Source organism: Ochotona curzoniae, unplaced genomic scaffold, assembly GCF_017591425.1.
Source record: "Ochotona curzoniae isolate NIBS_2020 unplaced genomic scaffold, NIBS_Ocur_1.0 patch386, whole genome shotgun sequence".
Classification (NCBI taxonomy): Eukaryota; Metazoa; Chordata; class Mammalia; order Lagomorpha; family Ochotonidae; genus Ochotona; species Ochotona curzoniae.
In genome coordinates this window covers 82,042-103,653 of record NW_024466957.1, presented here as the reverse complement: position 1 = coordinate 103,653, position 21,612 = coordinate 82,042, and the positions used below count along the sequence as shown (strand labels likewise).

Genomic DNA, 21,612 nt, shown 5'->3' with positions numbered 1-21,612 from the left:
GGCCCAGGCCTTCCTTTGTTAGCGGCAGCGCGCGGCGCCCATTGGCCCGGCGGGCTGCCGATCGCGCCGGCGCGGCTCCGCCCCACGCCGCCCGGGGTGGGGGAGGCCTCGGCCGCCCGCCCCGCCGCGCCGCCCGCGTCCGCCCGCCCCGCCCGGGCTGCGTGAGGCGCTCGGCTTCTCGTCAGAGTCGCGGCGGCCGCGGGCGTCCGGGGCGCTCCGAGAGTCGGGCTAGGGGGGCGGCGCGCACGGCGGCGACCCGGCGCGCCTGGGCGTCGCGGGGAGGGCGGCCGCGGCGGGAGGCAGCGGGGCCTGAAGGCCGCGTCCATGGGCCCGCGGCGGCCGCGCGGCGTCGGGGGCGGCGGCGTCGGGGGCGGCGGCGGCGGCGGTGGCGGTGCGGGCCGGCGCGGGGCGGCGCGCGCGCTGTGAGGCCCGGGCGGCGGCGGCGGGGAGCCTCGCGCGTGCGGCGGGGCCGAGGCCTGCGGCGGCGGAGAGCGGCGGGGCATGCGGCGCGGGTGGCCGAGCTGACCCAGGAGAGAGCGCGCGCGCCGCCCGCGGCTCTCGCCGCCCACCATGTCGGCCGCCAAGGAGAACCCGTGCAGGAAATTCCAGGCCAACATCTTTAACAAGAGCAAGTGTCAGAACTGCTTCAAGCCGCGCGAGTCGCACCTACTCAACGACGAGGACCTGACGCAGGTGCGAGCGGCCGGACCCCGGGGCGTGTGTGTGTTTGTGTGTGCGTGTTTGTGTGTGCGTGTTTGTGTGCGCGCGGGGAGGCCGCCGGGCGCGGGGCGGAGGGAGCCGACCTAAAAATGGAGCGGGGCGGGATGTTGGGCGAGTGCTGGGGGAGGGGGCGGAAAGTGGACCGACGGAGCCGGGACAAAGGGAAAATAACATCCTTTCCCGTTCCCATAGCCCCGCTGGGTGATTCATGCCCTTTTTTTTTTTTTTCCCTTTTTTGGGGGGCGGGGATGACTCAATCATGCCTGGTTTCTCTCTTCCTGGGAGACAAAGCCGCCGGGGTTGGGGCAAGAGGGAAGGCAGAGATGGGTTCCGATGCTAGAACCCCGGACTCCCGCTAAGATTAGTTTGCTGGGGCCACAGCGCCCCTTGGTCTCCGGCCAGGACCCCCGAGGAGGGAGCAGGGTGTTCCCGGTCAGGGTCAGGGTCTGGAAGTGCAGCCCCCCCCCCCCACGCCCGAGCTGGAGGTGGGGGGCTTCGATCAGCCGGCCCTAGCTAGCTGTCAGCACAGGGCTCCCAGGCTGCAGCCGAGGCGTGCTGAAAACATAGGAGCCCCGCCCTGGGGCCCCCTCGGCCTGGCCTGGGGTTGCACCCTCCTGGCCCCCCACCCCCGTGACGCGGGCAGGGAGAGAGAGAGGCGGCCAGCACTCCCGGGCTCGTGTGACCTAGTTGTAGGCACAGCAGCTTTCGCAGAAGCGCGGCTTTCAAGTGCCCCCGCCTGGCTGTTTGGAATGCCACCGAGGTGCGCACTTGCAGGGTTTGGCCCGAGTGGGCTGGCCGGCTGGCATGGCAGGCGTTGGCATGGCTTGGGCCCCCCCCGCTGCCCGTCTGCAGAGGCTGATTTCCCAGAGCCCACCCCAGCCCCCCAGGGGTCACCGCGCCTGGGGAGGGCATCAGCGTGGAAGGGTGGGCCTCCTGCAGAGTGCCAGGGCACCGTGGGGAAGAGAAGAAAGCTCGGTGCCCCCTCACCCCAACCCCACCTGTGGGGATGGGGTGTTCTCTGCCTCCGGCCTTGGCCTTCTCCTTGGGCTGTGTGACCTTGAGCAGGTCCCATACCTCTCTGAGTTGGAACGCAGATCCAGGTGGCTGGCCTTGCTTCCCCACCGGCTGGTTGTGTGAAAATCGAGGCCTGACAGCTTATTCAACTTTTTCTCTTTAACAATTTAACAAACAAAACCTACCCACCCCACCGCCCCTCCGGGGTGTCAACGCTGAGTTCAGGAGCCTGGAGGCTTGGCAAGGATGGGTCTGTCTCTGCTACCATCCCACCCCGCAGCCCCCCTGAATTGGCAGATTGGAATTTACACCTCATCGGGCTGTTCTCTGATTCCTAGGCTTTAAGGAGGTCGGAGCAGACACTGTTCGAGTTGAATCTGTTAAGGAAATCTGTTGATTATTAATTGGATTCAAAGGGGGTGGGAGGCGGGTTTTCACAGTGGTTTTTCAAACAGGCCCAAGACCTGCAGGGCACAACAGGACTGGCAGTTTCTTGAACTAATGTGGGGGTGGGGGGGTGGGGGCTGTTTGTGCTGGGAGAGATTAGCCCAGCCTTGTGCCTCCTGGGATCTTTGGGAGAGAGAAGGGAGACACGGCCTGCTGCCAGCGCCCTGCATCCGGCCCTCCCCCAGCCTGGAGCTCTCATCCTTCTGGCTGTGTTAGGAAACCCAGCCAATTGCTTCTCATCAGTCTCCCCCGAGCCCCTGCTTCCTGCCGCCCCTCCCTGCCCTGCCTCGAAGCTGGGAAATGCATCAGGGCCGGCCAGCGTCCTCTTGGCCAGCCCAGGCAGTGGGGCGCTTCTGCTGTTGCTCCGTGTGGCATCTTGCGTCCTGAGCTGTGGGCTTGGCATGCTTGTCTTCCCCACGGAGAGCTCCAGGAACCTCTTCTGGGGCTCTGTTGTGGTCTCAGACCTGGAAGGGGCTTCCGAGGTCAGCTAACCTAACCACTTCCTTTTAGCCGGTGGGAAGGCGGCAGCCCCAAAGAAGGGAAGTGCCTGGCTGGGCGCGGGGCACCGAGCCAGGAGCCTGAAGCCACCACGCTCCGCCCCGCTCCCGTTCAGGGTCTGCGGCAGCCGTCCCCTGGAGCCCGCTGGGAGGATGGCTGTGTCGCAGAAGGTGCCACGAGCTAGCTGGCACCTTCTCGGCCCCCGGTCCTCGCCGTGAGCTGGGCTACCGAGTGGCCATTCATTGCCTGTTCCTTTGCGCTGGGACCCCAGCCCACGGCACAGCCGTTCTCACCTGCGCTGCGTGAGTGCGTTTTTTTGGGGCTTCCCCACGCGCCAGGTGTTGGTCTCATGGTGGTGTCACGGGCAGTACACCCGGTCCTTGGGCAGGGCATGCATGTCCCTTAGCTGTGTGCGCCAAGACCCCGCATCGGGTCTGGCTGCCCTGCAGAGAATGCCTGGGGCAAGAGCTTCATAAATACCTTTGGGGGTGCATGTATGTACAGATGTGAGCTTTTCTCTGGGGCAGATACCTCGAAATAGAATGGCTGGGTTGACAGCTCGCACAGTGCTGTTTTTTTTTTTTTTTCCTCCTTTTTATGGATACCACCGAACTGCCTTCCAAAAAAGGCCGTGTTGTGACATTTCCAGGACTGGATGCTATCAGATGATTTAATTCTTTAATCATTTCCCCAGTGACCGGGAAGGCTAGGGTTCTTTTTATAGTTACACGATGAGCGTTTGTTTGTATGTCTCCCTTGGGGTACCCCGCCTCACAAGCTTCCCGTGGGGCAGGTGAGACCCCCTCGGTGCCTCGGTGACCCTGTTGGGTCGCCTGCTCTCACGGGCAGCAGCCACACGTGTCGTGCCCTGGCAGGTGTGTGCCCTAGCCTTCACCTTGGTGTGCTGCTGTTTGTCCTCTGGCAGGTCCGTGGGCAAGTGCGGCTTCCTCTCGGTTTTCCTTTCTTGTCGAGACCCCATGTGTGAGAGGGAGGCCTCCTCTCCTACTTTGCTCCATCTTTCTGTCTGCTGGTGCTCAGCTCTTGAGTCGCTCACATCGGTTCCTCCGGCAGGGAATTCCTAGCAAAGCCCTACCTAGCAGAGGCCGTCGGCAGCGGGCCAGGTGGGTTGTGGATTGGCCCTCCCACGGTCCATGCTGCTGAGCGGCCTGGGCGTTGTCGGGAAGCCCAGGTGGGGGTGGCAGAGGGTCAGTGATGGGAGCTCGGCAGGGGCTGGGGGCTGAGTGGGGCAGGAGTCCGTCTGTGGGAGCGCCGTGGGTTGTGGCAGTGGGTACAGTCTCTCGGGCAGCCTGGGAGGGGGGTCTGGAGCGCTGCCCGGCCTCACCCCCACCGTGGGGAGCCCCGTTTCCTCACCTGGTGTGAGGGCTGTCCCGTCTCCCCCAGGCTCTCAGCCGCTGGCCGGGCTGGCACAGGGTCTGGTTTCTCTTTGTTCCGGTGACTTGGGGAGTGCCAGAGCACCCCCTGGACTTTATTATTTTGCCTCAGTGTTGATCTCAGAAGCAGCGGGGAGTGTGTGCCCACCATTCATCAGAAGCTTTGGAACGTGGGTGTGGCCTGGGGACTGTGTGCCATGGTCCAAGGAGCATGTGAGGGGGTGCTGACAGCGTCAGTTGCCAGGGAGGTGTGTGTTGGGACCACAGTGAGGGGCTGCTTCTTGCCCGCGGAGGGTCTAGAATTCAGAAAGGTGCAGTGTGGCCAGTGGTGGGGAAGGCAGAGGTGTGGACCCTCCCCGGCAGTGCTGCTGGGGAGGCCAGCTCGAGCGCCTTGGTTTCTGAAGAGGTGAGCCGGTGTTTCCGGTCCTGCTCCCGGAAGGCTGGGGGAGGCTGCCAAGGTACAGTGTATCCGTGCTGCCCCGGGCGTGGGAGCTGAGGAGCAGTGGCGGAGTGTCCCGGCTGTGGGCAAAGGCTCAGTTCTAAAGGCACGTGCCCTGCCCGGCCGTGGGCGTCCCTGGAACATGCAGCGGGAGGACTGGGCAGGCCCACGGTGCACGGTTGCATCATGGGAACGTGCAGGATGGACGGGTTCCCACCCTCGCCAGGGGGAGGAGTGGCTGCCAGGGCTGAGGGGAGTGATGAGGAGTGACCACGGAGGGGCCGTTAATTCGGCTTCGGGGGTGAGTGGTGAGACGTTGTGGAACTGAATAGAAGTGCTGGTTATGCAACAGGGTGCAGTTTATGAAACACCACCGCATTGCTCACTTTAAAATGGTGAATTTTAGTTTAATTTAAAAAAATGTGCAAGAATGAGACACACACACACCCCACTCTCTCCCTGGGCCTGTCCCTGCCCCTCATACCACCTAGGGTGAGTGTCTAATTTTTGGAGTCCACAGAGGCAGAGACAGGTCTTGCATTCCTAGGTTCACTCCCCAAATGGCCATAACAGGGCTGGGCCAGGCCAAAGCCAGGGGCTTCCCCTGGGTCTCCCCATGTGGGTGCAGGGGCCCAGATGCTTGGGCCATCCTCTGCTGCTTTCCCGGGCGCATCAGCAGGGAACGGTTCATGGGGAAGCTGCATAGGAAGCAGAGCAGGCAAGACTCCAAGCAGTGCCCCTGTGGGGTGCGGGTGCTGCAGGCTGCGGCCTGACCGGCTACACCACAGTGCTGGCTCCAAGCAGTGCCCCTATGGGGTGCGGGTGCTGCAGGCTGCGGCCTGACCGGCTACACCACAGTGCTGGCTCCAAGCAGTGCCCCTATGGGGTGCGGGTGCTGCAGGCTGCGGCCTGACCGGCTACACCACAGTGCTAGCTCACAGTGCCCCTATGGGGTGCGGGTGCTGCAGGCTGCGGCCTGACCGGCTACACCACAATGCTGGCTCAGGGAAATTTTTTCTTTAAGGGCCAGATAGTAAATTCAGATATTTGAGGTTTTGCCGGCCAGTAGGAAAAATAGGGAAGTTGAAGTAGGTATTTACTGTAACCATTTAAAAATGTAAGAGCCATTCTTGGTGTTCAAGCCTTAAAAATAATGGATGAGGGCCTGGCGCGATAGTGTAGCGGCTAAAGTCCTTGCCTTACATGTGCTGGGATCCCATATGGGCATTGGTTCTAATCCTGGCAGTCCTGCTTCCCATCCAGCTCCCTGCTTGTGGCCTGGGAAAGCAGTGGAGGACGGCCCAAAGCCTTGGGACCCTGCACCCATGTGGGAGACCTGGAAGAAGCTCCTGGATCCTGGCCTTGGATTGGCTCAGTTCTGGCCGTTGTGGCCGCTTGGGGAGTGAATCATCGAATGGAAGATCTTCCTGTCTCCTCCTTTTTGTATACCTGATTTTCCAATAAGAATAAATAAATCTTTATAAAAAAAACATAGTAGATGGTGGCAGAGCTTGCCAGCTAGAGATAGGCCGGCTCTGTCCAGTAGAATGTGTTAGAAGCCATGTAGAAATATGTTAAATTTTGGAGTTGCCACATTAGGAGTTAATTCTGCCCTGTTCACCCTGAGATCTCTGAAATGCTGTCCATTCCGCACATAGTGTGATGGGCACCTTGTGGGCATGCAGTGTTTGGACACGTCCACAAGGTCCTGTGGCCACTGCGTGACTGGCATGCCCACCCCCAGCTAGCCTGGGTCCTGCAGCGTGGGGCAGCCTCGCACCTCTGCTCCTGAACTCATGCTGCTGTCATCACAGGGCTCAGGTGCTGCTCCTGCTGGGGCCCCGGGTGAACCTGCTCCACCGAGACCTTGATGCTTTTGCCCCCCCCCCTTTTTTTTAATTTACTATTTTTATTTGAAAGGTGGAGTGAGAAAGAGATCTCTTCTATCCAATGGTTCATGATTCAAATGACTGTAACTGCCAGGGCTGGGGCTGAGCCTCTTCCAGGTCTCCCTGGGTTCAGGGTGCAGGGTCCCAAGGCTTTGGGCCATCTGCTGCTTTCCCAGGCCACAGGCAGGGAGCTGGATGGGAAGGGGAGCTGCCGAGGTTAGAACCTGCGCCCGTATGGGATCCCGGTGCATTCAAGGTGAGAATTTTAGCCACTAGGCCAGCGCGCCAGGCTCCATCCTATCTCTTGGTGTTTGGGGCTTTGATCCCTGCTCGCCCCCTCCCATCCGTGGGCCTGAGGCTGGGGAGCAGCTGACGTGGTCTGCTCTGGTGTGTTCCTGGCCATGGTCTTCTCTAGGGACTCCAGGAACACAGAGCTGTCAGTTGTCCCCAAGCTGCCCAGTTGTCCTGGGTGAGGAGAGGATGCAGCCTGCCCTGTAGGAGAGGGCCATGGAGTGGGCAGGACTGTCGGCTGCTCTTCTGGGAGCGAGTGACGTGGGCAAGGCTGCTATGCCCTGGAAGCTGGTTCCCAGTGTGGGGCTGGCCTCCTGGACTGCGAGCTGCCCTCCAGCGAGGGCCCCCGTGCCGGCTCTGGGGACTCTCTGCCCTAGAGTTAGCATTGCAGGCAGTTTCGCAGCTGCCCCGGGATGGAGCTATGGACGCCTGCCTCACTGCCTCCATAGCATTGTCACTGCCTTGGGGGCCAGGGCCCAGGAGGTGGCTAGCTGGTATTTTTGCCTCTGGAGACAGAGTCTGGAATCTTCCAAACCACTCTCTGGTTTTCTCAGGCAAGGTCATCCTAGTTCACGTGAAACCATAGACTAGTCATTGCCCGGAGCCTGTAACCCTTCCTGCTCCTTCCTGCCTGGGGGCCCAAGGTGGTGGCCGTGGCCTGCCAGGGTCAGGGGCCCAGCGAGGGAGCTGGGCAGGCAGGCCTGCTGGCCTCCCAGCCTCCCCGCGGAGTCAGCCATGAGCCCCGTGGCCCCGCACTGGCCTGGGCAGCCCGCCGAGGCCTCTGAGCGCTTGGGCGTGGTGTGGAACTTGTTCTTTGCCACTGCATGACAAGACCATTTGATTTGAGAACTTGGGGCTGATTTTGTGTGGGCCCTACTCCAACCTGGAAAGCAGTGAGTGGGGTGAGACCCCAGCTGGTGCAGCAGCCTACAGGTCCCCGGAAGGCCTGCGGGGGGTTCCAGGTGCTGCCTAGCCCCCTTGGAGCTGCTGAGTGCCAGCCCGTGCTGTGGGGACAGCTCTAGCCCCTGCCTGGGCTTCCCCAGGTCTAGGGTGTGTGTGCGGTGGGGTACACGCATGGGTAGTGGGTGTGGCTGTGCAGGTCCTCGCCGCCTCTTAGCCTTGGGGTCCCTGCCTGTGTCCTGCAGGCGGCCACTGGCCCGGTACAGGAGCCACACCTTGGGCATAGCCCTGCCCTGGAAGCACGAATTTCTTTTCCCCCTGAAAGAGGAATTCAGAGTCAGAAAATAGCCGTGTCCTTGATCTCGGTGGCATCTGAAACACCAGCTTAGCACCGTGAGGATCCACAGCACCATGCACATGCTGTTTCTGCAGAGCCATGGTGGGCGCAGTGGGTCCCCAGGTCGCCTGAGTCCTGGTGCCACACCCAGACCCTCCCTGGCAGGCCTGGGCAGCCGTGTGACTGTGACCTAGAAACGGGACAGCCTCGCTTGTTCCCTGCTGCAGGTGAGGGAGGGGACGGAAGGGCAGGCTCTTCCTCGTGCTCGGGTCCTCAGCCAGGCTGTTTGTACAGGCTGCCTGGGCACATGATGCAGAGCAGAAGGCCTGGGCGGGGCAGTGGTGATGCTGACCCCGAGGCTGTGGTATCTGTGGGGCATGCAGCGAACCCTCGGGCCCGCGCCTGGTGGAGCTGCATGTGGGTCTCAGGCCCTGCCTGAAGTGGCTGTCACTCACAGGTGGGCTGCTCGTCCTGCCCTGGGTAGACGTGTTCTGGGACCCCTGCTGCGTCCTTCCTGGAGCTGAACAAATGATGGGAGGGAGATCTTAGCCCCCAGAAATGGGCCCAGGAAAGGCGCTGCCTCTCCCCTAGGCCTTTGCCCCTGCCCGCCCAATCAGAACCCCCAACAGGCCAGACTGCCAGCTTTCCCTCCCTCACCGGGCTCAGGGAGGACTGGGAGAGCCGCAGGTGGCTAAATGGGGAGAGTTGGATTTCCAGAACACGTGAGTGTACACACTACACTGGCTTGATGGGTGCTTTTTGGGAGGGGAAGTGGAGTGTGGGAGGCAAGGGTCATGCAGGTCCTGAGTTTGGACATCCCTCTGCAGCGAAGTGGGTGCCTGACTACTGACAAGACTGGAGAGGGCTGAGAGAAGCCATGCTTGACCTGCTGCTCTTCCAGAGCAGCCGCCCTGGGGGCCGGAACCATGGCCGAGGTGGGGCTCACAGCCTGGAGTCCAGTTCTCGGGGCAGGCCTGTCCTCCGGTCGGCGTGGCAACGTGGCACCCTTGCTGAGGCCTGGGCCCGTGTGAGGGAGCCTTGATGCGCAGAGCCTGTGGTCTGGCGCTTCTGACGGGCAGGTGTAGTGAGGAGGACGGGGGCTGCCTGGCCACCCAGACGACCTCCTCCTGAGCCACAGGTGCTGGGGGTCCTGGTGAAATGGCAGGGCCAGCTGCCATGCCTGTCAGCGGCTCACTTGGGACTGGGCACCATGGAAGTACAGACACGGAGATGGGGTGGGGAGAGGCATCACCGTAAGTGGCAGAGCCAGGCGGAAGCCTCAAGGCCTTCTTGCCCTGGGCCCCGCACTGACCTGGGAGGGTTGGCCAGGCGTTCTGAGTGTTTGCTCTGTGGGTACCGTGGCCAGGAGCAGGGCTGCCTAGGGAAGGGCGCGTGCTGGGATGGGTGGAGCTGCCCTGGTTTAGCCTTCCTGTCTCTTGCCTCCTGCCTCCTGCCTGGCCCACTGCCTATCCTACCTGCCCCTTCACTGGAAGGGCGGCCTCCCCCAGGCTGCCAATGACTTCCTGCAAAGTTGTCGCCCACAGATTGGCCCTATGTGCACGCCTGCCAGCATTCTTGCCTTTCCCACGATGGCGTCATGTTCCAAAAATCCCGTGGCCACGGGCGCCTTGTCAGGCCAAACAGGGAAGCAGCTTTTAGAAGTGCCACCCACTCCTCCAGCCCTGGGGTCCTGGGAGGAGCCCAGGGCAGATACTGGGGTGGGGCGTGAGCAGGAGGACTGAGAATGCGTGGCAGCCCTGCAGCGAGCTGGGCTGGGTTTTCTTTCTCCGTTTGGAGGTGGAATGCTGTCTTACAGCCAGCCACGTTCAAGGGCATGGTTCAGTTGTGTGCAGCACCGTTGCCAGTGCCGTTTCTGGACAGTTGAGCGGTGAGCAGTCACACACCTGCCCGCCTGTTGGTGCACCTAGTAGCCTGGCAGGAATCCAGCTGTGCGGAGTCTGACGTGTGCCCAGGCCTTGGTTGTTTGGCCAGGGGGTCATTGCTGCTGTCTGTTGCGAGCAGTGCAGCTGTGCCTGCTGTATCCAGGGTTTTGCTGCAAGACCTGTTGCCTCTGCTTTTGGGGGGGGAAACCGGGGTGGGGTTGTTGCTGTGTGCCAGGCCTACTGTGGGCCCTGCATGGTCAGGTGCGAGAATACAGGCCTGGGAGACCCTGTCAGAGCTGCCCACAGCCCTGCCCTCCTCACCCAGAGGAGCCCAGCATGGAAATCTGGGGGCATGGATTACACCCTGGGGCTCGCAAGTGCAGGGGCCACGCTGGTGCTTTGGGGTCTCCTGAGCTCCCGAGGAGGAGGAGATGAGCCAAGGCTTGAATGTGGTCAGAGGAGGCCGTGGCGTGGACAGCTGACTGTAGGGAGTGGCAGTGTCCAGGAGCTGCTGACCCAGGGGGCTTGGGGTGGGTCAGGGAAAAGGCTTTCTCTGTCTTGTTGGTTGCTTCCCTACCAGCTTCTGAACGAGCACTCTCTGTCCCCCTTGAAGCTTACACTGGAGCTGCACCTCACGTTTGGTCAAAGTTGTAATGTTGAAGGCCAAGAGAACTGGCCCCGGCCATGGAACCACCTGCTGCTCCTTGCCCTTCAGCAGCCTGGGGTATTCACAGTGTAAAAAAATGCCGATTTACTGTGATATTTGCATTAAAGGTTTCAGTGGGATGAAATGTTTAATATATATAGAGAGCATGTACCTGCAGTATAAGTCTAATGTAAATTAAATCATAAAATGAATTTTCCTAAACCTGCAGCCTAACTTGCAAAATCAAACTTTGATGGTCCTGTCAGAGTGTCCCCAGGGAGCCTATGGCTGGTGTCCCTTCTCCCGGAGGTCTCCCCATGTAGCTCCCAGGGGCCACAGCTGAGGCCCAGGCAAGCAAGGCCAGCCTTACCCTGCAGGAGGGGAACAGTTGCCTTATTCCAGGGAGTAAGAGACACAGCGTGTGCTTGGAGGCTGCTGTCCTCCCTACACCCGCCCCAGTCCAGGGGTGCCTTGTGCTTGTGGAGGCCCATGGTGGGGCTCCCCTGCAGCCTTGGCCAGGCCGAGGCTGGTGAGGCGTTTTCCTCTGTGCTTGTGGTCTGGAGCCCGTTTCATGTTCACACAGTCTGTGCAGAGCAGATCTGGGCTGGGGGGTTTACCTTTTAAGGGAGTGCCGTGAGGACGCTCAGTAGGAATCGGGAGACGGGCTTGGTTTGGGTGCCGGGGCCTAAGGACTTGAGCCGTCCTCTGTTGCTTTCCCAGGCCATAAGCAAAGAGCTGGATTGGAAGTGGAACAGCTGGGACTAGAACCAGCTCTCATAAGGGACACTGGTGCTGCAGGGTTGAGGTTAGTGTGTGGTGCCACTTGACCCCTGCAGACTCTGTGATCTTTGGGACAGCTCTTGACCGTGGTGGTTCAGAGAGGTGGTTGCCTGGGATTCAGTGCCCGCTCTGCCTCTGTCCAGCTTCCTGCTGAGGCACACCCTGGGAGACAGTGGGCAATGGCTTAAGTAAGTGGGCACCTGCCACTCACGTAGGAAGCCTGGATTGAGTTGTGCCTTTTATTTTTTAATTATTGTTTTTATTATTTGTGATGATATTTACATAGTTGATCAGGGTGGAAAGGGTGGAGGATCAGGGGATGGTGGGTGAGACCATTGTTTACACATTTTCTTTTTCTACTTGTATGTGGGGGGAGGGGGTACCAGAGAAGCCACGCCCAGCCTCCCAGCTGCCGCGTTACCCAGGGATGGGGGACTGCCACCCGATGCCATTCCAGGTTCCCCATTGTGGAACACGCCAGCTGACTCCACTCCAGCACACACTCATGCCAGCGGGTGTCACTGTCCAGCCAGGCCTGCCCCCAGTGCTGGTTTTCGTGTTCACTCATGGGAGCTGCAGCCTATCAGAGAGGTGCCCACCGCCTCCCCACTGGCCCCACTCCCAGCCCTGGATCTTGCACTCTCCAGGTGGTTCTGCAGTCTAGCTCGACAGCACTTGCCCCCAGTCCCAGCACTTACCAGCTGATGCTGCAGCAAAGCCCAACACCCCTGCCCTTGTTCTGGGTCATGCTTGCACCAGTGGATAGTCGGTTGGCCCAGCCTGGCTCTTCCCCCAACCTGGTTCACAATAGGCCTGGGCCTGGGGGCTGACTGTGCCTGGTTGGGTGGCAGCTGTAGCCAGCGTGAGGTGGAATGGGGGCAGACCCAGCTGGGCTGCAGCATCTGCTGGCAAATGCCGAGGTGAGATGGGCCATGCCAGACTGTACCGCTACATCCACCAGTACATGTGGAACTGGGTTGGGGAGGTGAACCTGATAGGGGAGTAGTGGGGACTCCACTGCTCAGGCTGGCGAGTGTGGGGAAGACCAGGCTGGGCCTACATGAGTTTTGCCTTTTTAATGTAAGTGGGGGCCAGTGCCGTGGAGTAGTAGCTAAGCTTCTGCTTGTGGTGCCAGCATCCCGTATGGACTTGTGGTTTCAGCCTCGGCTTTTCCACTTTTGGTCCAGCTGCTTGCTGTATAGCTTGGGAAAGCAGTGGAGGGTGGCTCAGGTAGGTCCTTGGCCTCTGCACTTAAACGGGAAACCCGACAGAAGCTCCCGGCTCCTGGCTTTGGATTGGCCCAGCTCTGACCATTGCGACCATTTCAGGAGTGAATTAGCAGAAGGAAGGTCTCTCTTTGTCTCTCCTCTGTAACTGCATTTTCAATAAAAATTTTAAAAAATCTTTAAAATAAAAATACATCTTAAAAAAAAAAACAACTCTGGGCTGGCACTGTGGTATCATGGGTTAATCCCATACAGACACTGGTTCGTGTCCCAGCTGCTCCACTTCCCATCCAGCTCCCTGCTCATGGCCTGGGAAAGCAGAGGAAGATGGCCTGACTGCTACCAGAGTAGGAGACCCGGAACCACTGGTTTACTACCCAGATGGCCTCAACAGCTTGGCACGATCCTGAGCGGCTGAAGCCAGGAGTCAGGACTCCTTCCAAATCTCCCATGTAGGTTCAGGGATCCAAGTCCTGGGACCAGCCACTGCTTTCCCAGGCTGTTAGCAGGAAGCTGGATCAGAAGTGGAGCTGCCAGGACTTGAACCAGTGTTCCTACACGGTGCTGGCATCACAGGTAGGGGGCTTCAGTTACTGTACCACTACACTAATCCCCAAGATGGGATTTCCTTTAGAGGAGATAAAGATGTCCTAAAATTAGTTGTGGCCATTGCTTTGCACATTTGAATGTTTGAAGTGTGTGGCCTTGGAATTACGGCTCCAGAAAGTCCAGACCTAATCACGTCTGCCTAGTTTTGCATCTTCTTGTCTGGCTATCTGACCCCTGGTTGGTATGCTTGTAGCCGACATTTGTGCCTCAGGGCAGTTACCACTAGGTGTTCCCCTGGGCTGTAGGACCCGCTGGGCCCTGCCCTGTGGTGCCCACCCCACTGTGTCAGAGTCAGGTGCACAGATGCAGAGAAGAAGCTGTGCTGAAGTGACTCAGGGGTGTCACCTAGTGCTGCAGCCCTCGAACCCCTGTCCTGGCTGGGTGCTGCTGGGCCAGCTGGAGCTGGGACTGTCAGCAGTGGCTCCGGAGCACCAGGCCTCGTGGGCTGTGCACCACGTGCCCAGTGTCCTCTGCTCCCCTACAGCTGTCCCCTGGTGCCCAGCCTCTCGCTATGGGAGTGCTCTTCCTCCCAGCTCCACCTCGTTCTGTGCCTTTGTCTCTGTTTCTTCCGATGTTCTCTGGGCATTGTGGTCTGTGCTGATAGCTCTGTGCCCTGGCCTTGGGCTGTGGGTTGGTGGAGGTGGGAGGAGCTCCCGCTGGGCCAGGGGAGGCAGACACAGTGTTCTCACTTCCGGAGCCAGCGGTCCTGGTGGAGTCACTTCTGCTGTGGTTGGCTTGTCCCTCCCACCCCCAAGATTTATATTGAAAGAGTTACAGGGAGGACATACAGAGATCTTTTTATCTGTTGGTTTGCTCCCCAGATGGCTGAAGCAACTACTGCTGGAGTCAGGTCTAAGCCCGCAGTTTCCCCTGGGTCCTCCAAGTGGGTGCAGGGGCTCAGACCCCTGGCCATCCTCCGCAGCTTTCCCCAGGTTATGAGCAGAGAGGCTGGGTCGGAAGTGGAACAGCTGGGACGTGGACTACCTCCAGTGGGGGATGCTGGTGTTAATGGCCATGGCTCTGCCCGCTATAGCTCTGCCACCTGCACCTTCTTCCCCCCAGCCTCCTCGGTTGGCTGTGGATGCCAACACGTCACAGGAGATGTGCTTCGGGCCCCTTTGCGGGCCCTGACCCCGGGGCAGGGTGTCTGGAGAAGAACTAAGACGCCCTCACCTTCAAGAGGGCCCTGCTGGCTTGGAGAGGCGGTGTGGCAGGGGGGCCTCAGCTCTGATCTGGCGTCCGCCACTTGCTGACATGCCATGGACAGGCCACCTGAAGTCTCTGCGCCTCCATTGGCTTGTATGGCAGGCAGACGTGGTGACCGTGCCTGCGCGTTGGGCTGAGGGGCCGTCCCCTGCACAGCCACCTTCCTGCCTGCACGTCTCCTTCCTTGAGCTGCGTGCTCTGTTTGGAGGCTGTGCTCAGCGCAGCTCCTCCCTGCTGCATCTGCGCCCTGTGGCCAGCTCTTCAGAGTTCATCTTCAAGGGCTTGTGGGCCCTGCAGGAGCAGCCCCTCTGGGCACAGGTGTGTGTTGACCCTGCTGTGGAGGGTCGCTGGGCCCACAGCTCCCTGCGATGCGTCCTCGGGGTGCTTAGTTGAGAGTTGTCCATTCCTCTCTGGCGGCCATGGGCCCTGCAAGGGCCTGGCAGGGGAGGCTGATGGCCTCACTGTCGCCCAGCTCCGGCTTAGGTCTGAATGTCCCAGGGGGTGGCGCCCTCCACATCTCGTACAGATGGCTGTAGGGCACTGCCTGGCCAGGGTTCTGTCTTTGCTGATGAACCACAGGAACAGAGGCTGCTCGTGGTGTGCCTGTGAGAGTTTGCCCAGAAGCACTTCTGGGAAAAAGGAGGGAGAGCCCCATACCACAGAGGAGGGGAGGCACGAGCTGCCCTGCTCACATGACAACCTCCGCGAGGCCGTCTGTGCCCGGCCCGGCCTGGGCCTCTCCTGCAGATCCCGTCGGGGCCTTCCTTAGGACCCTGTGGCTTTTCCTCAGGAGAAACTCGATGGGGTGGGCCGTGTGGCATGCGGATCTCAGGTATGGGGCTAAGTGTGACAGCCCAGTGGGGTTCATGTGTCCTGTCCTGGAGTCAGGAGCCCCGGAGCTGCTGTCCCTCACTGATGGCCCTGGCGTCTTGGGCAGCTCTGTGCTGAGCCCTGTGTCAGTCCTGGGCCGGCGATCCTGACCTTGAGGCATTCTTCAGTGTGTGACCCACGTTTGTGGCTGGTGTGACCCCTGTGGTGTACAAGTGTATATGTGTATATATTGGGGTTGTGATTCCCCCATGGTGTAGAGGGTGTGTGTGTGTGTGTGTGAGAGAGACCTCCCTCCCATCTCCCCCTCAGAGATCTCTCTCTCTCCTCTCTCCTGTCCTCTGATCTCTGTGTGTGTGTGAGTGTGGAGGTGTGTGTGTGTGATCTCTGTGGTGTGGAGGTGTGTGTGTGTGTGTGATCTCTGTGGTGTGGAGGTGTGTGTGTGTGATCTCTGTGGTGTGGAGGTGTGTGTGTGTGTGTGATCTCTCTGTGTGTGTGTGTGATCTCTCTGTGGTGTGGAGATCTGATCTCTGTGGTGTGGAGGTGTGTGTGTGTGATCTCTCTGTGTGGAGTGGTGTGGATGATGAAGTGTGAGTCTGTGTGACAGTGTGTGTGTGTGATCTGTGATCTCTGTGTGTCTGTGTGTGACTGCTGTGTGTGGTGTGAGGTGTGTGTGTGTGTGTGATCTCTCTGTGGTGTGGAGTGTGTGTGTGGTGTGATCTCTGTGTGTGTGTGATCTCATGTGTGTGTGATCTCTGTGGTGTGGAGGTGTGTGTGTGTGATCTCTCTGTGGTGTGGTGTGATCTCTGTGGTGTGGAGGTGTGTGTGTGTGATCTCTGTGGTGTGGAGGTGTGTGTGTGTGATCTCTCTGTGGTGTGGAGGTGTGTGTGTGTGATCTCTGTGGTGTGGAGGTGTGTGTGTGTGATCTCTCTGTGGTGTGGAGGTGTGTGTGTGTGATCTCTGTTGTGTGTGTGTGTGGTGTGATCTCTGTGGTGTGGAGGTGTGTGTGTGTGATCTCTCTGTGGGACATGAAGTGTGATGATGAGATGAGTCATGGACAGCGTCTTGTCCTGGGTCATACTGCAGATTCAGGGTTTGATCTGGGGCCTCAGTGTTCCAGGCCAGGCCCGTGACATGGTGTGTCCATAGGCAGGAGGTTGTATTGGCATAATGGAGTCTGGGGTGCAGGGCTGCCTAAGCTGAGGGATGCCATGGCCCTGCTGGAGTCTCCTGCCAGGGTGGGCACAGGCCCGCGGCAGTGACATCCCCACATGTGATGAAAGTTAACATGCATCTACAACTGGCTCATCATAGCAGCTAGCACTGTCACTTTCTCTTTTTAATTGCAAAGTCAGATATACCAAGAGGAAGATATTTCATCCATTGATTCACTCCCCAAGCAGCCACAACTGCCAGAGCTGAGTTCATCCAAAGCCAGGAACCAGGAGCTTACCCCGGTTCTCCCACATAAGTGCAGGGTCCTAAGGCTTTGGGTCATCCTCAACTGCTCTCCCAGGCCACAGGCAGGGGGCTGGATGGGAAACGGGATTACCGGGATTAGAACCAGCGTCCATATGGAATCATGACATGTGCAAGGCAAGGACTTTAGCTGCTAGGCTACCATGCCGGGCCCTCACTTTCTCTTTTTTAGGGTTTATTTTACTTAGGCTGAAAGAGTTACAGAGAGACAGGGAGAAACAGAGAATCTTCTATCTGCTGATTCAGTCGCAGAGGGCCACAGTGGCCGGAACTTGGCCGGTCCACAGTTGGGAGCTTCATCCACGTCTCCCACCTGGGTTCAGGAACCCAAGCGCTCATCTCTCCCGGGTGCATCGGCAGGGAGCTGGGTCGGAAGTGCACGCCTGACCCAGTGCCCATACAGCATGCGCTCCCATCTGTTGATTTACTCCCGAGAGTTGGAGGGTCTGGAACCAGGAGCTTCTTAGGGGTCTCCCACTTGAGTGCAGGGACCCACGCCCTCGGGCCATCCTCTGCTGCTTTTCCAGGTCCGTTAGCAGGGAGCTGGATGGGCCAAGGCTGCTGGGGTTTTTATCTGCTGTGCCCCTGCGCCAGTGGCCCCTGTCACACACACAGCTACTCCCTGCTTGTGCCTTAGCACACTTAGCGTGCTGTCGGTTGGTTGGTTTATTCACTGAGGTGTGCTGTCCCGAGGACACAGCAAACAAGCACGTGTCCGCTGGCTGCCCGGGTGGGGATTCCTTGCTTGGTTGCCAGCCAGGTTGCTCTGTGTTGTTGCAGCAGAATGCCCGAGACTGCATGATTGTAATGAACAAAAGTTTACTTTCTCACAGTTCTGGGAGCGCGAGGTGCAAGGTCGAGGTGTGGGTGTTGGCACAGTCCGCCTGCTGCGTCATCATCCGGCAGCAGGCGGAAGGGCAGGAAGGGCAGAGGGAGAGCAGATCAGAGCGGCTGCCGTGGGGACGCTGTGATGGAGGGAGGGGGGGTCGCAGCTCCCGTCCAGATTGGCTGCTCCGGATTCCATGGGTCTCACCCCGTGAGCGCTCCCCTGCTGTGCCATGTGTGTTTAGGTACGCTGTGTCATGGCTACCTCTCATTATTTTTTTAGAGGTTTATTTATTTTTATTGGAAGGTCGGATTTACAGAAAGAAGAAGATACAGAGAAAGATCTTGTGTCCACTGGTTCATTCCCCAAGTGGCCCCAGGGTCAGAGCTGAGCCAATCCGAAGCCGGAGTTTCCTCCACGTCTCGCATGTGGGTGCAGGGTCCCAGGCTTTCCCAGGCCACAAGCACGGAAAGTGGAGCAACTGGGACACGAACTGGCACCCATATGGGATCTCTGGTTGCAAAGTGAGGATTTAGCCACTAGGCCATTGCGCCAGGCCCCCCCCCCCTTTTTTTTTTAATCACTGAGGTTTGCTTCTGTCTCTGACCATCCCTTTTGCACCACTTTTTCTTTTAGTAAAGTGACTCTGCTGCTCTGTGCCTGGTCCTGACAGAGACCTTCCACCTGAATGGATGGCTCGTTGACGGGAGCCTCTTAGAGGGTGCAGCTGGGCCGCGTTTCTGTTACTCTCAGTCTCAGCCTTTGACGCTGTGTCACTAACGTGATTGATGTGCTAGTCTGCTAAGTTTCGTTTTCCTGTCTTTTTCCTGCTTTCTGTTGGTTTCTTGTGTATTTTCCTTATGATTTCATTGTGCCCTGTCAGTTCTCTAGCACCTGGCTGCGTGTGCGGGCCCTGTGTCCCCTTGGTGCTCCGGCACCTGGCCGCGTGTGCGGGCCCTGTGTCCCCTTGGTGCTCCGGCACCTGGCCGCGTGTGCGGGCCCTGTGTCCCCTTGGTGCTCCGGCACCTGGCCGCGTGTGCGGGCCCGCCCTGTGTCCCCTTGGTGCTCCGGCACCTGGCCGCGTGTGCGGGCCCTGTGTCCCCTTGGTGCTCCGGCACCTGGCCGCGTGTGTGGACACTCCATCCCCATCAGTCGGTGGTGGTGTGCCTCACCAGCTCCTTTGACTCCTCTGTTAGCGGATTTAAAAAATATATATATTTGTTTATTTTCATTAGAAGGGCAGGTTTATGGAGAGGAGAAACAGAAAAAGATGTTCACCCGCTGATTTACTCCTCAAGTAGCCACAGTGGTCAGAGCTGAGCTGATCCCAAGCCCGTGGGTTTCCCACGCGGGTGCAGGGTCCTGAGGCTTCGGGCCGTCCTCCACTGCTTTCCCAGGCCACAGGCAGGGAGCTGGAGGGAAAGTGGGGCAGCCGGGACATGAACCATACAGGAGCTCAGCGCGTGCGGATGGAGGATTAACCCACTGAGCCATTACACTGGCCCTATGTTTTCAATGTTTTAAGATTTATCTGTGAGGGCTGGTTTATCTGAGTCATTTGAACCTATCGTCAGATATTTTATTTTTCATTTGAAAGGCAAGTTTTACAGGAGAAGGGCAGAGAGAGAAAGGTCTTACATTCACTGGTTCACTCCCCAAATGGCCAGAGCTGAGCTGATCTGGAGCCAGGACCTGGGGGCTTCTTCCGGGTCTCCCACGTGGGTGCAGGGTCCCAAGGAATTGGGTCATTCTTTGCTGCTTTCCCAGCTCGCAGGCAGGGAGCTGGATGGGAATTGGGGCAGCTGGGACATGGCCCACATGGGATACCAGTGCCACGGGCAGAGGATTAGCTGTTGTGCCAGTGTGTCATCCCAGTCATTTGCTGTGTACTGCTCCAGCAGTGGAAGGTGCCCATTGCCCAGTTACTCGCCTGCATCCTGGGGTGAGTCGCTGGCTTCTGCTGACCCCTGGGTGGGGAACCCCTCCTCACTGCCTGATGGCGCTGGCCTGGCACACACAGGGAGGGGGCCTCATCCTGCTGTGCTGGAGGGAAGTCCTGGGCCTGGGTGTGGTCCCCTGCACCCACTCTGAACGGATGCAGATGCTCCCTGTGGCGCTGGGCCGTGGCACGTGTTTGGTGTCTAAGGTATTCTGTTTGCCAGGCTGGCCTCTGTGGCTTTATACAAGAACAAGCAGCTCTCTGCCCGTTGATTGTCATGCCAGCCTTCCCAGCGCCCAGCTTGCATGATGAGGTCACAGAACACACAGGCGAGTTGCCCAGGGAAGTTGTCCCAGGTCCTTGCTCGGGGCCCGAGGCGCTGGGCTGCTACGCTTTGCCCTCACCTTGCAGTCATTGTCTTGCCTAGTTTGTAGTTATCCAGAGTGCTAGGAAGTGCTGGCCGTAGCGTCTCCCCCCAGGGGGCAGCTCACACCTGTTTCAGAAGATTGTGGGTGCCAGTGTCTGGCAGCCGCTCCCGAAGCCCCGAGTAGGTGTGGACTGGTCCAGGAGCTGTGAGGGGGTCTGTAGCAGTGTGCTTCCACTGGGACTCCCAGGGCTGTGGGTCACATGACTTAGGCCCTCACAGCCCGACTCAGCCTGTGGGTCAGCAGCAGGCCAGCTCCCAGCTTTCCATCCGAAGCCCGGCTGTGCAACCACAAGCAGTGGGCCATAGCCTGTGTGGCAAGGCGCTCTCCTCCACCAGTTTCCTCTGGTAGTTTGAGCTTCAGGTTATCTGGGGAACTGTCAGAGACCCCGCCCGGGAAGCGGATGAGATGGGAGGAAGGACATGGAAGCTGCTCCCCCCCACCCCTGTTGTCTGTGGACCTCCAGCCCGACGGGGAGGTTCTGGCACCTCCACTCGGCTCCAGCCAAGGGGGAGAGATGGCCGCTGGGAGGCCTTTCCCACACGTGGGCAGTCAGCAGGACTGCAGGTTCTCTTAGAAGTGAACTCAAGGGGCATGGTGTCCCCAGGAGTGCCCCCAGGCCAGCTTCCTTTTGGGGATGTCCTCGTCTGTGTGGATTGTGAGCCTCTCTGGCACACTGCCCACGGAGTATGCCCTAGAGTTCCTGTCCTGTCTGCCTGCAGGCCCGAGTCACCCTTTGAGCAGTGCCTACCTGACCCCACCTCCGTGGCACCCTCTCCATGAGGTTTCCTGGCAATAGTAGCCATGTGTTGGGCCCCTGGCAGACGTCCTTCCGGTGTTTCCATCTGGGAGCAGAACTCACTGTCCTTCCCACTGTCCTTTTAAGATTTATTTATTTTTATTGGAAAGCCAGATTGAAGGAGAGGCAAGATCTTCTGCAGGTTATCTCCCCATGTGGCCGAAAAGGCTGAGCTGAGCTGATCCAAAGCCAGGAGCCAGGAGCCTCTTCTGGGTCTCCCATGCAGGTGCAGGGTCCCAAGGCTTTGGGCCGTCCTCGACTGCTTTCCCAGGCCACAAGCAGGGAGCTGGATGGGAAGTAGAGCAGCTGAGATACAAACTGGCACCCATATGGGATCTTGGAGTGTGCAAGGCTAGGACTTCAACCACTAGGCTACCATGCCAGGCCCCAAGTATTTTTCTTGTAATAACTGTAAGATAAAATTCACCACCCTTTGCAGGTGTCCTGTCTTAAAGTGTGTGAGGGTCTTCAGAAAGGGGATCGCTTCTCGGCCTTTTGGCTAAGATCAAGTGCAGGAAGTTAGGAGCAATGTGTATACTGACGTTTCTGGGGACAGTTTGTTGTGTACTCGGGATGGACGGCTATCCCCATAGGGACCTCCAGGGCATTTCCTCAAGCCCTGTGTCCTTTAGTTGTCACCTGGCCTGCCTGCCTGCCTGCCTGCAGCCTCAGATGGCCACACCTATAGCTTTTGCCCCTGGGGCTTGCCAAGGTAACTGCTTTGGAGGGGGCAGCACCTGCTTCCCTGCTCCACCCCGAGCCCCACATTGCCCTGCCTGTCCACTAGGACCAGTACCCCTGTGCTGCTCCATAGGGGGTGGTGGGGGCTGGGCTCCCAGTGGAGACCCCCCCAGGGTACAGTGTCTGCTGTCTGCTCTGGGGGAAGGTCAGGTAGGTGTGGCCAGCTGCACAGCATCACCCCAGAGCCTTTGGGTCAGAGGCCAGGAAGCCGGTTCCCAGTCAGGCTCCCAGTCAGACAGCCCCAGGCACCTGGGTGGAACAGGGAGCCCCTGAGCACCTCTGGTGTTGGTAAAGAAACC

General features: G+C 59.2%; 1 protein-coding gene across 2 annotated transcripts in view; it reads left to right on the top strand.

Annotated features, from left to right (window-relative positions):
* The first annotated feature begins 494 nt into the window (after window positions 1-494).
* LOC121167534 (myosin phosphatase Rho-interacting protein-like) overlaps window positions 495-21,612 on the top strand; it is a 93,000-nt gene continuing 71,882 nt past the window's right edge. The window contains exon 1 of one of the 2 annotated variants that reach the window (XM_040997004.1): window positions 495-693. In XM_040997004.1, the coding sequence (XP_040852938.1) occupies window positions 571-693 (123 nt within the window). In that variant the 5' untranslated portion in view covers window positions 495-570. The remainder of the gene's footprint in view (window positions 694-21,612) is intronic. The other variant, XM_040997005.1, reaches the window with a different exon arrangement.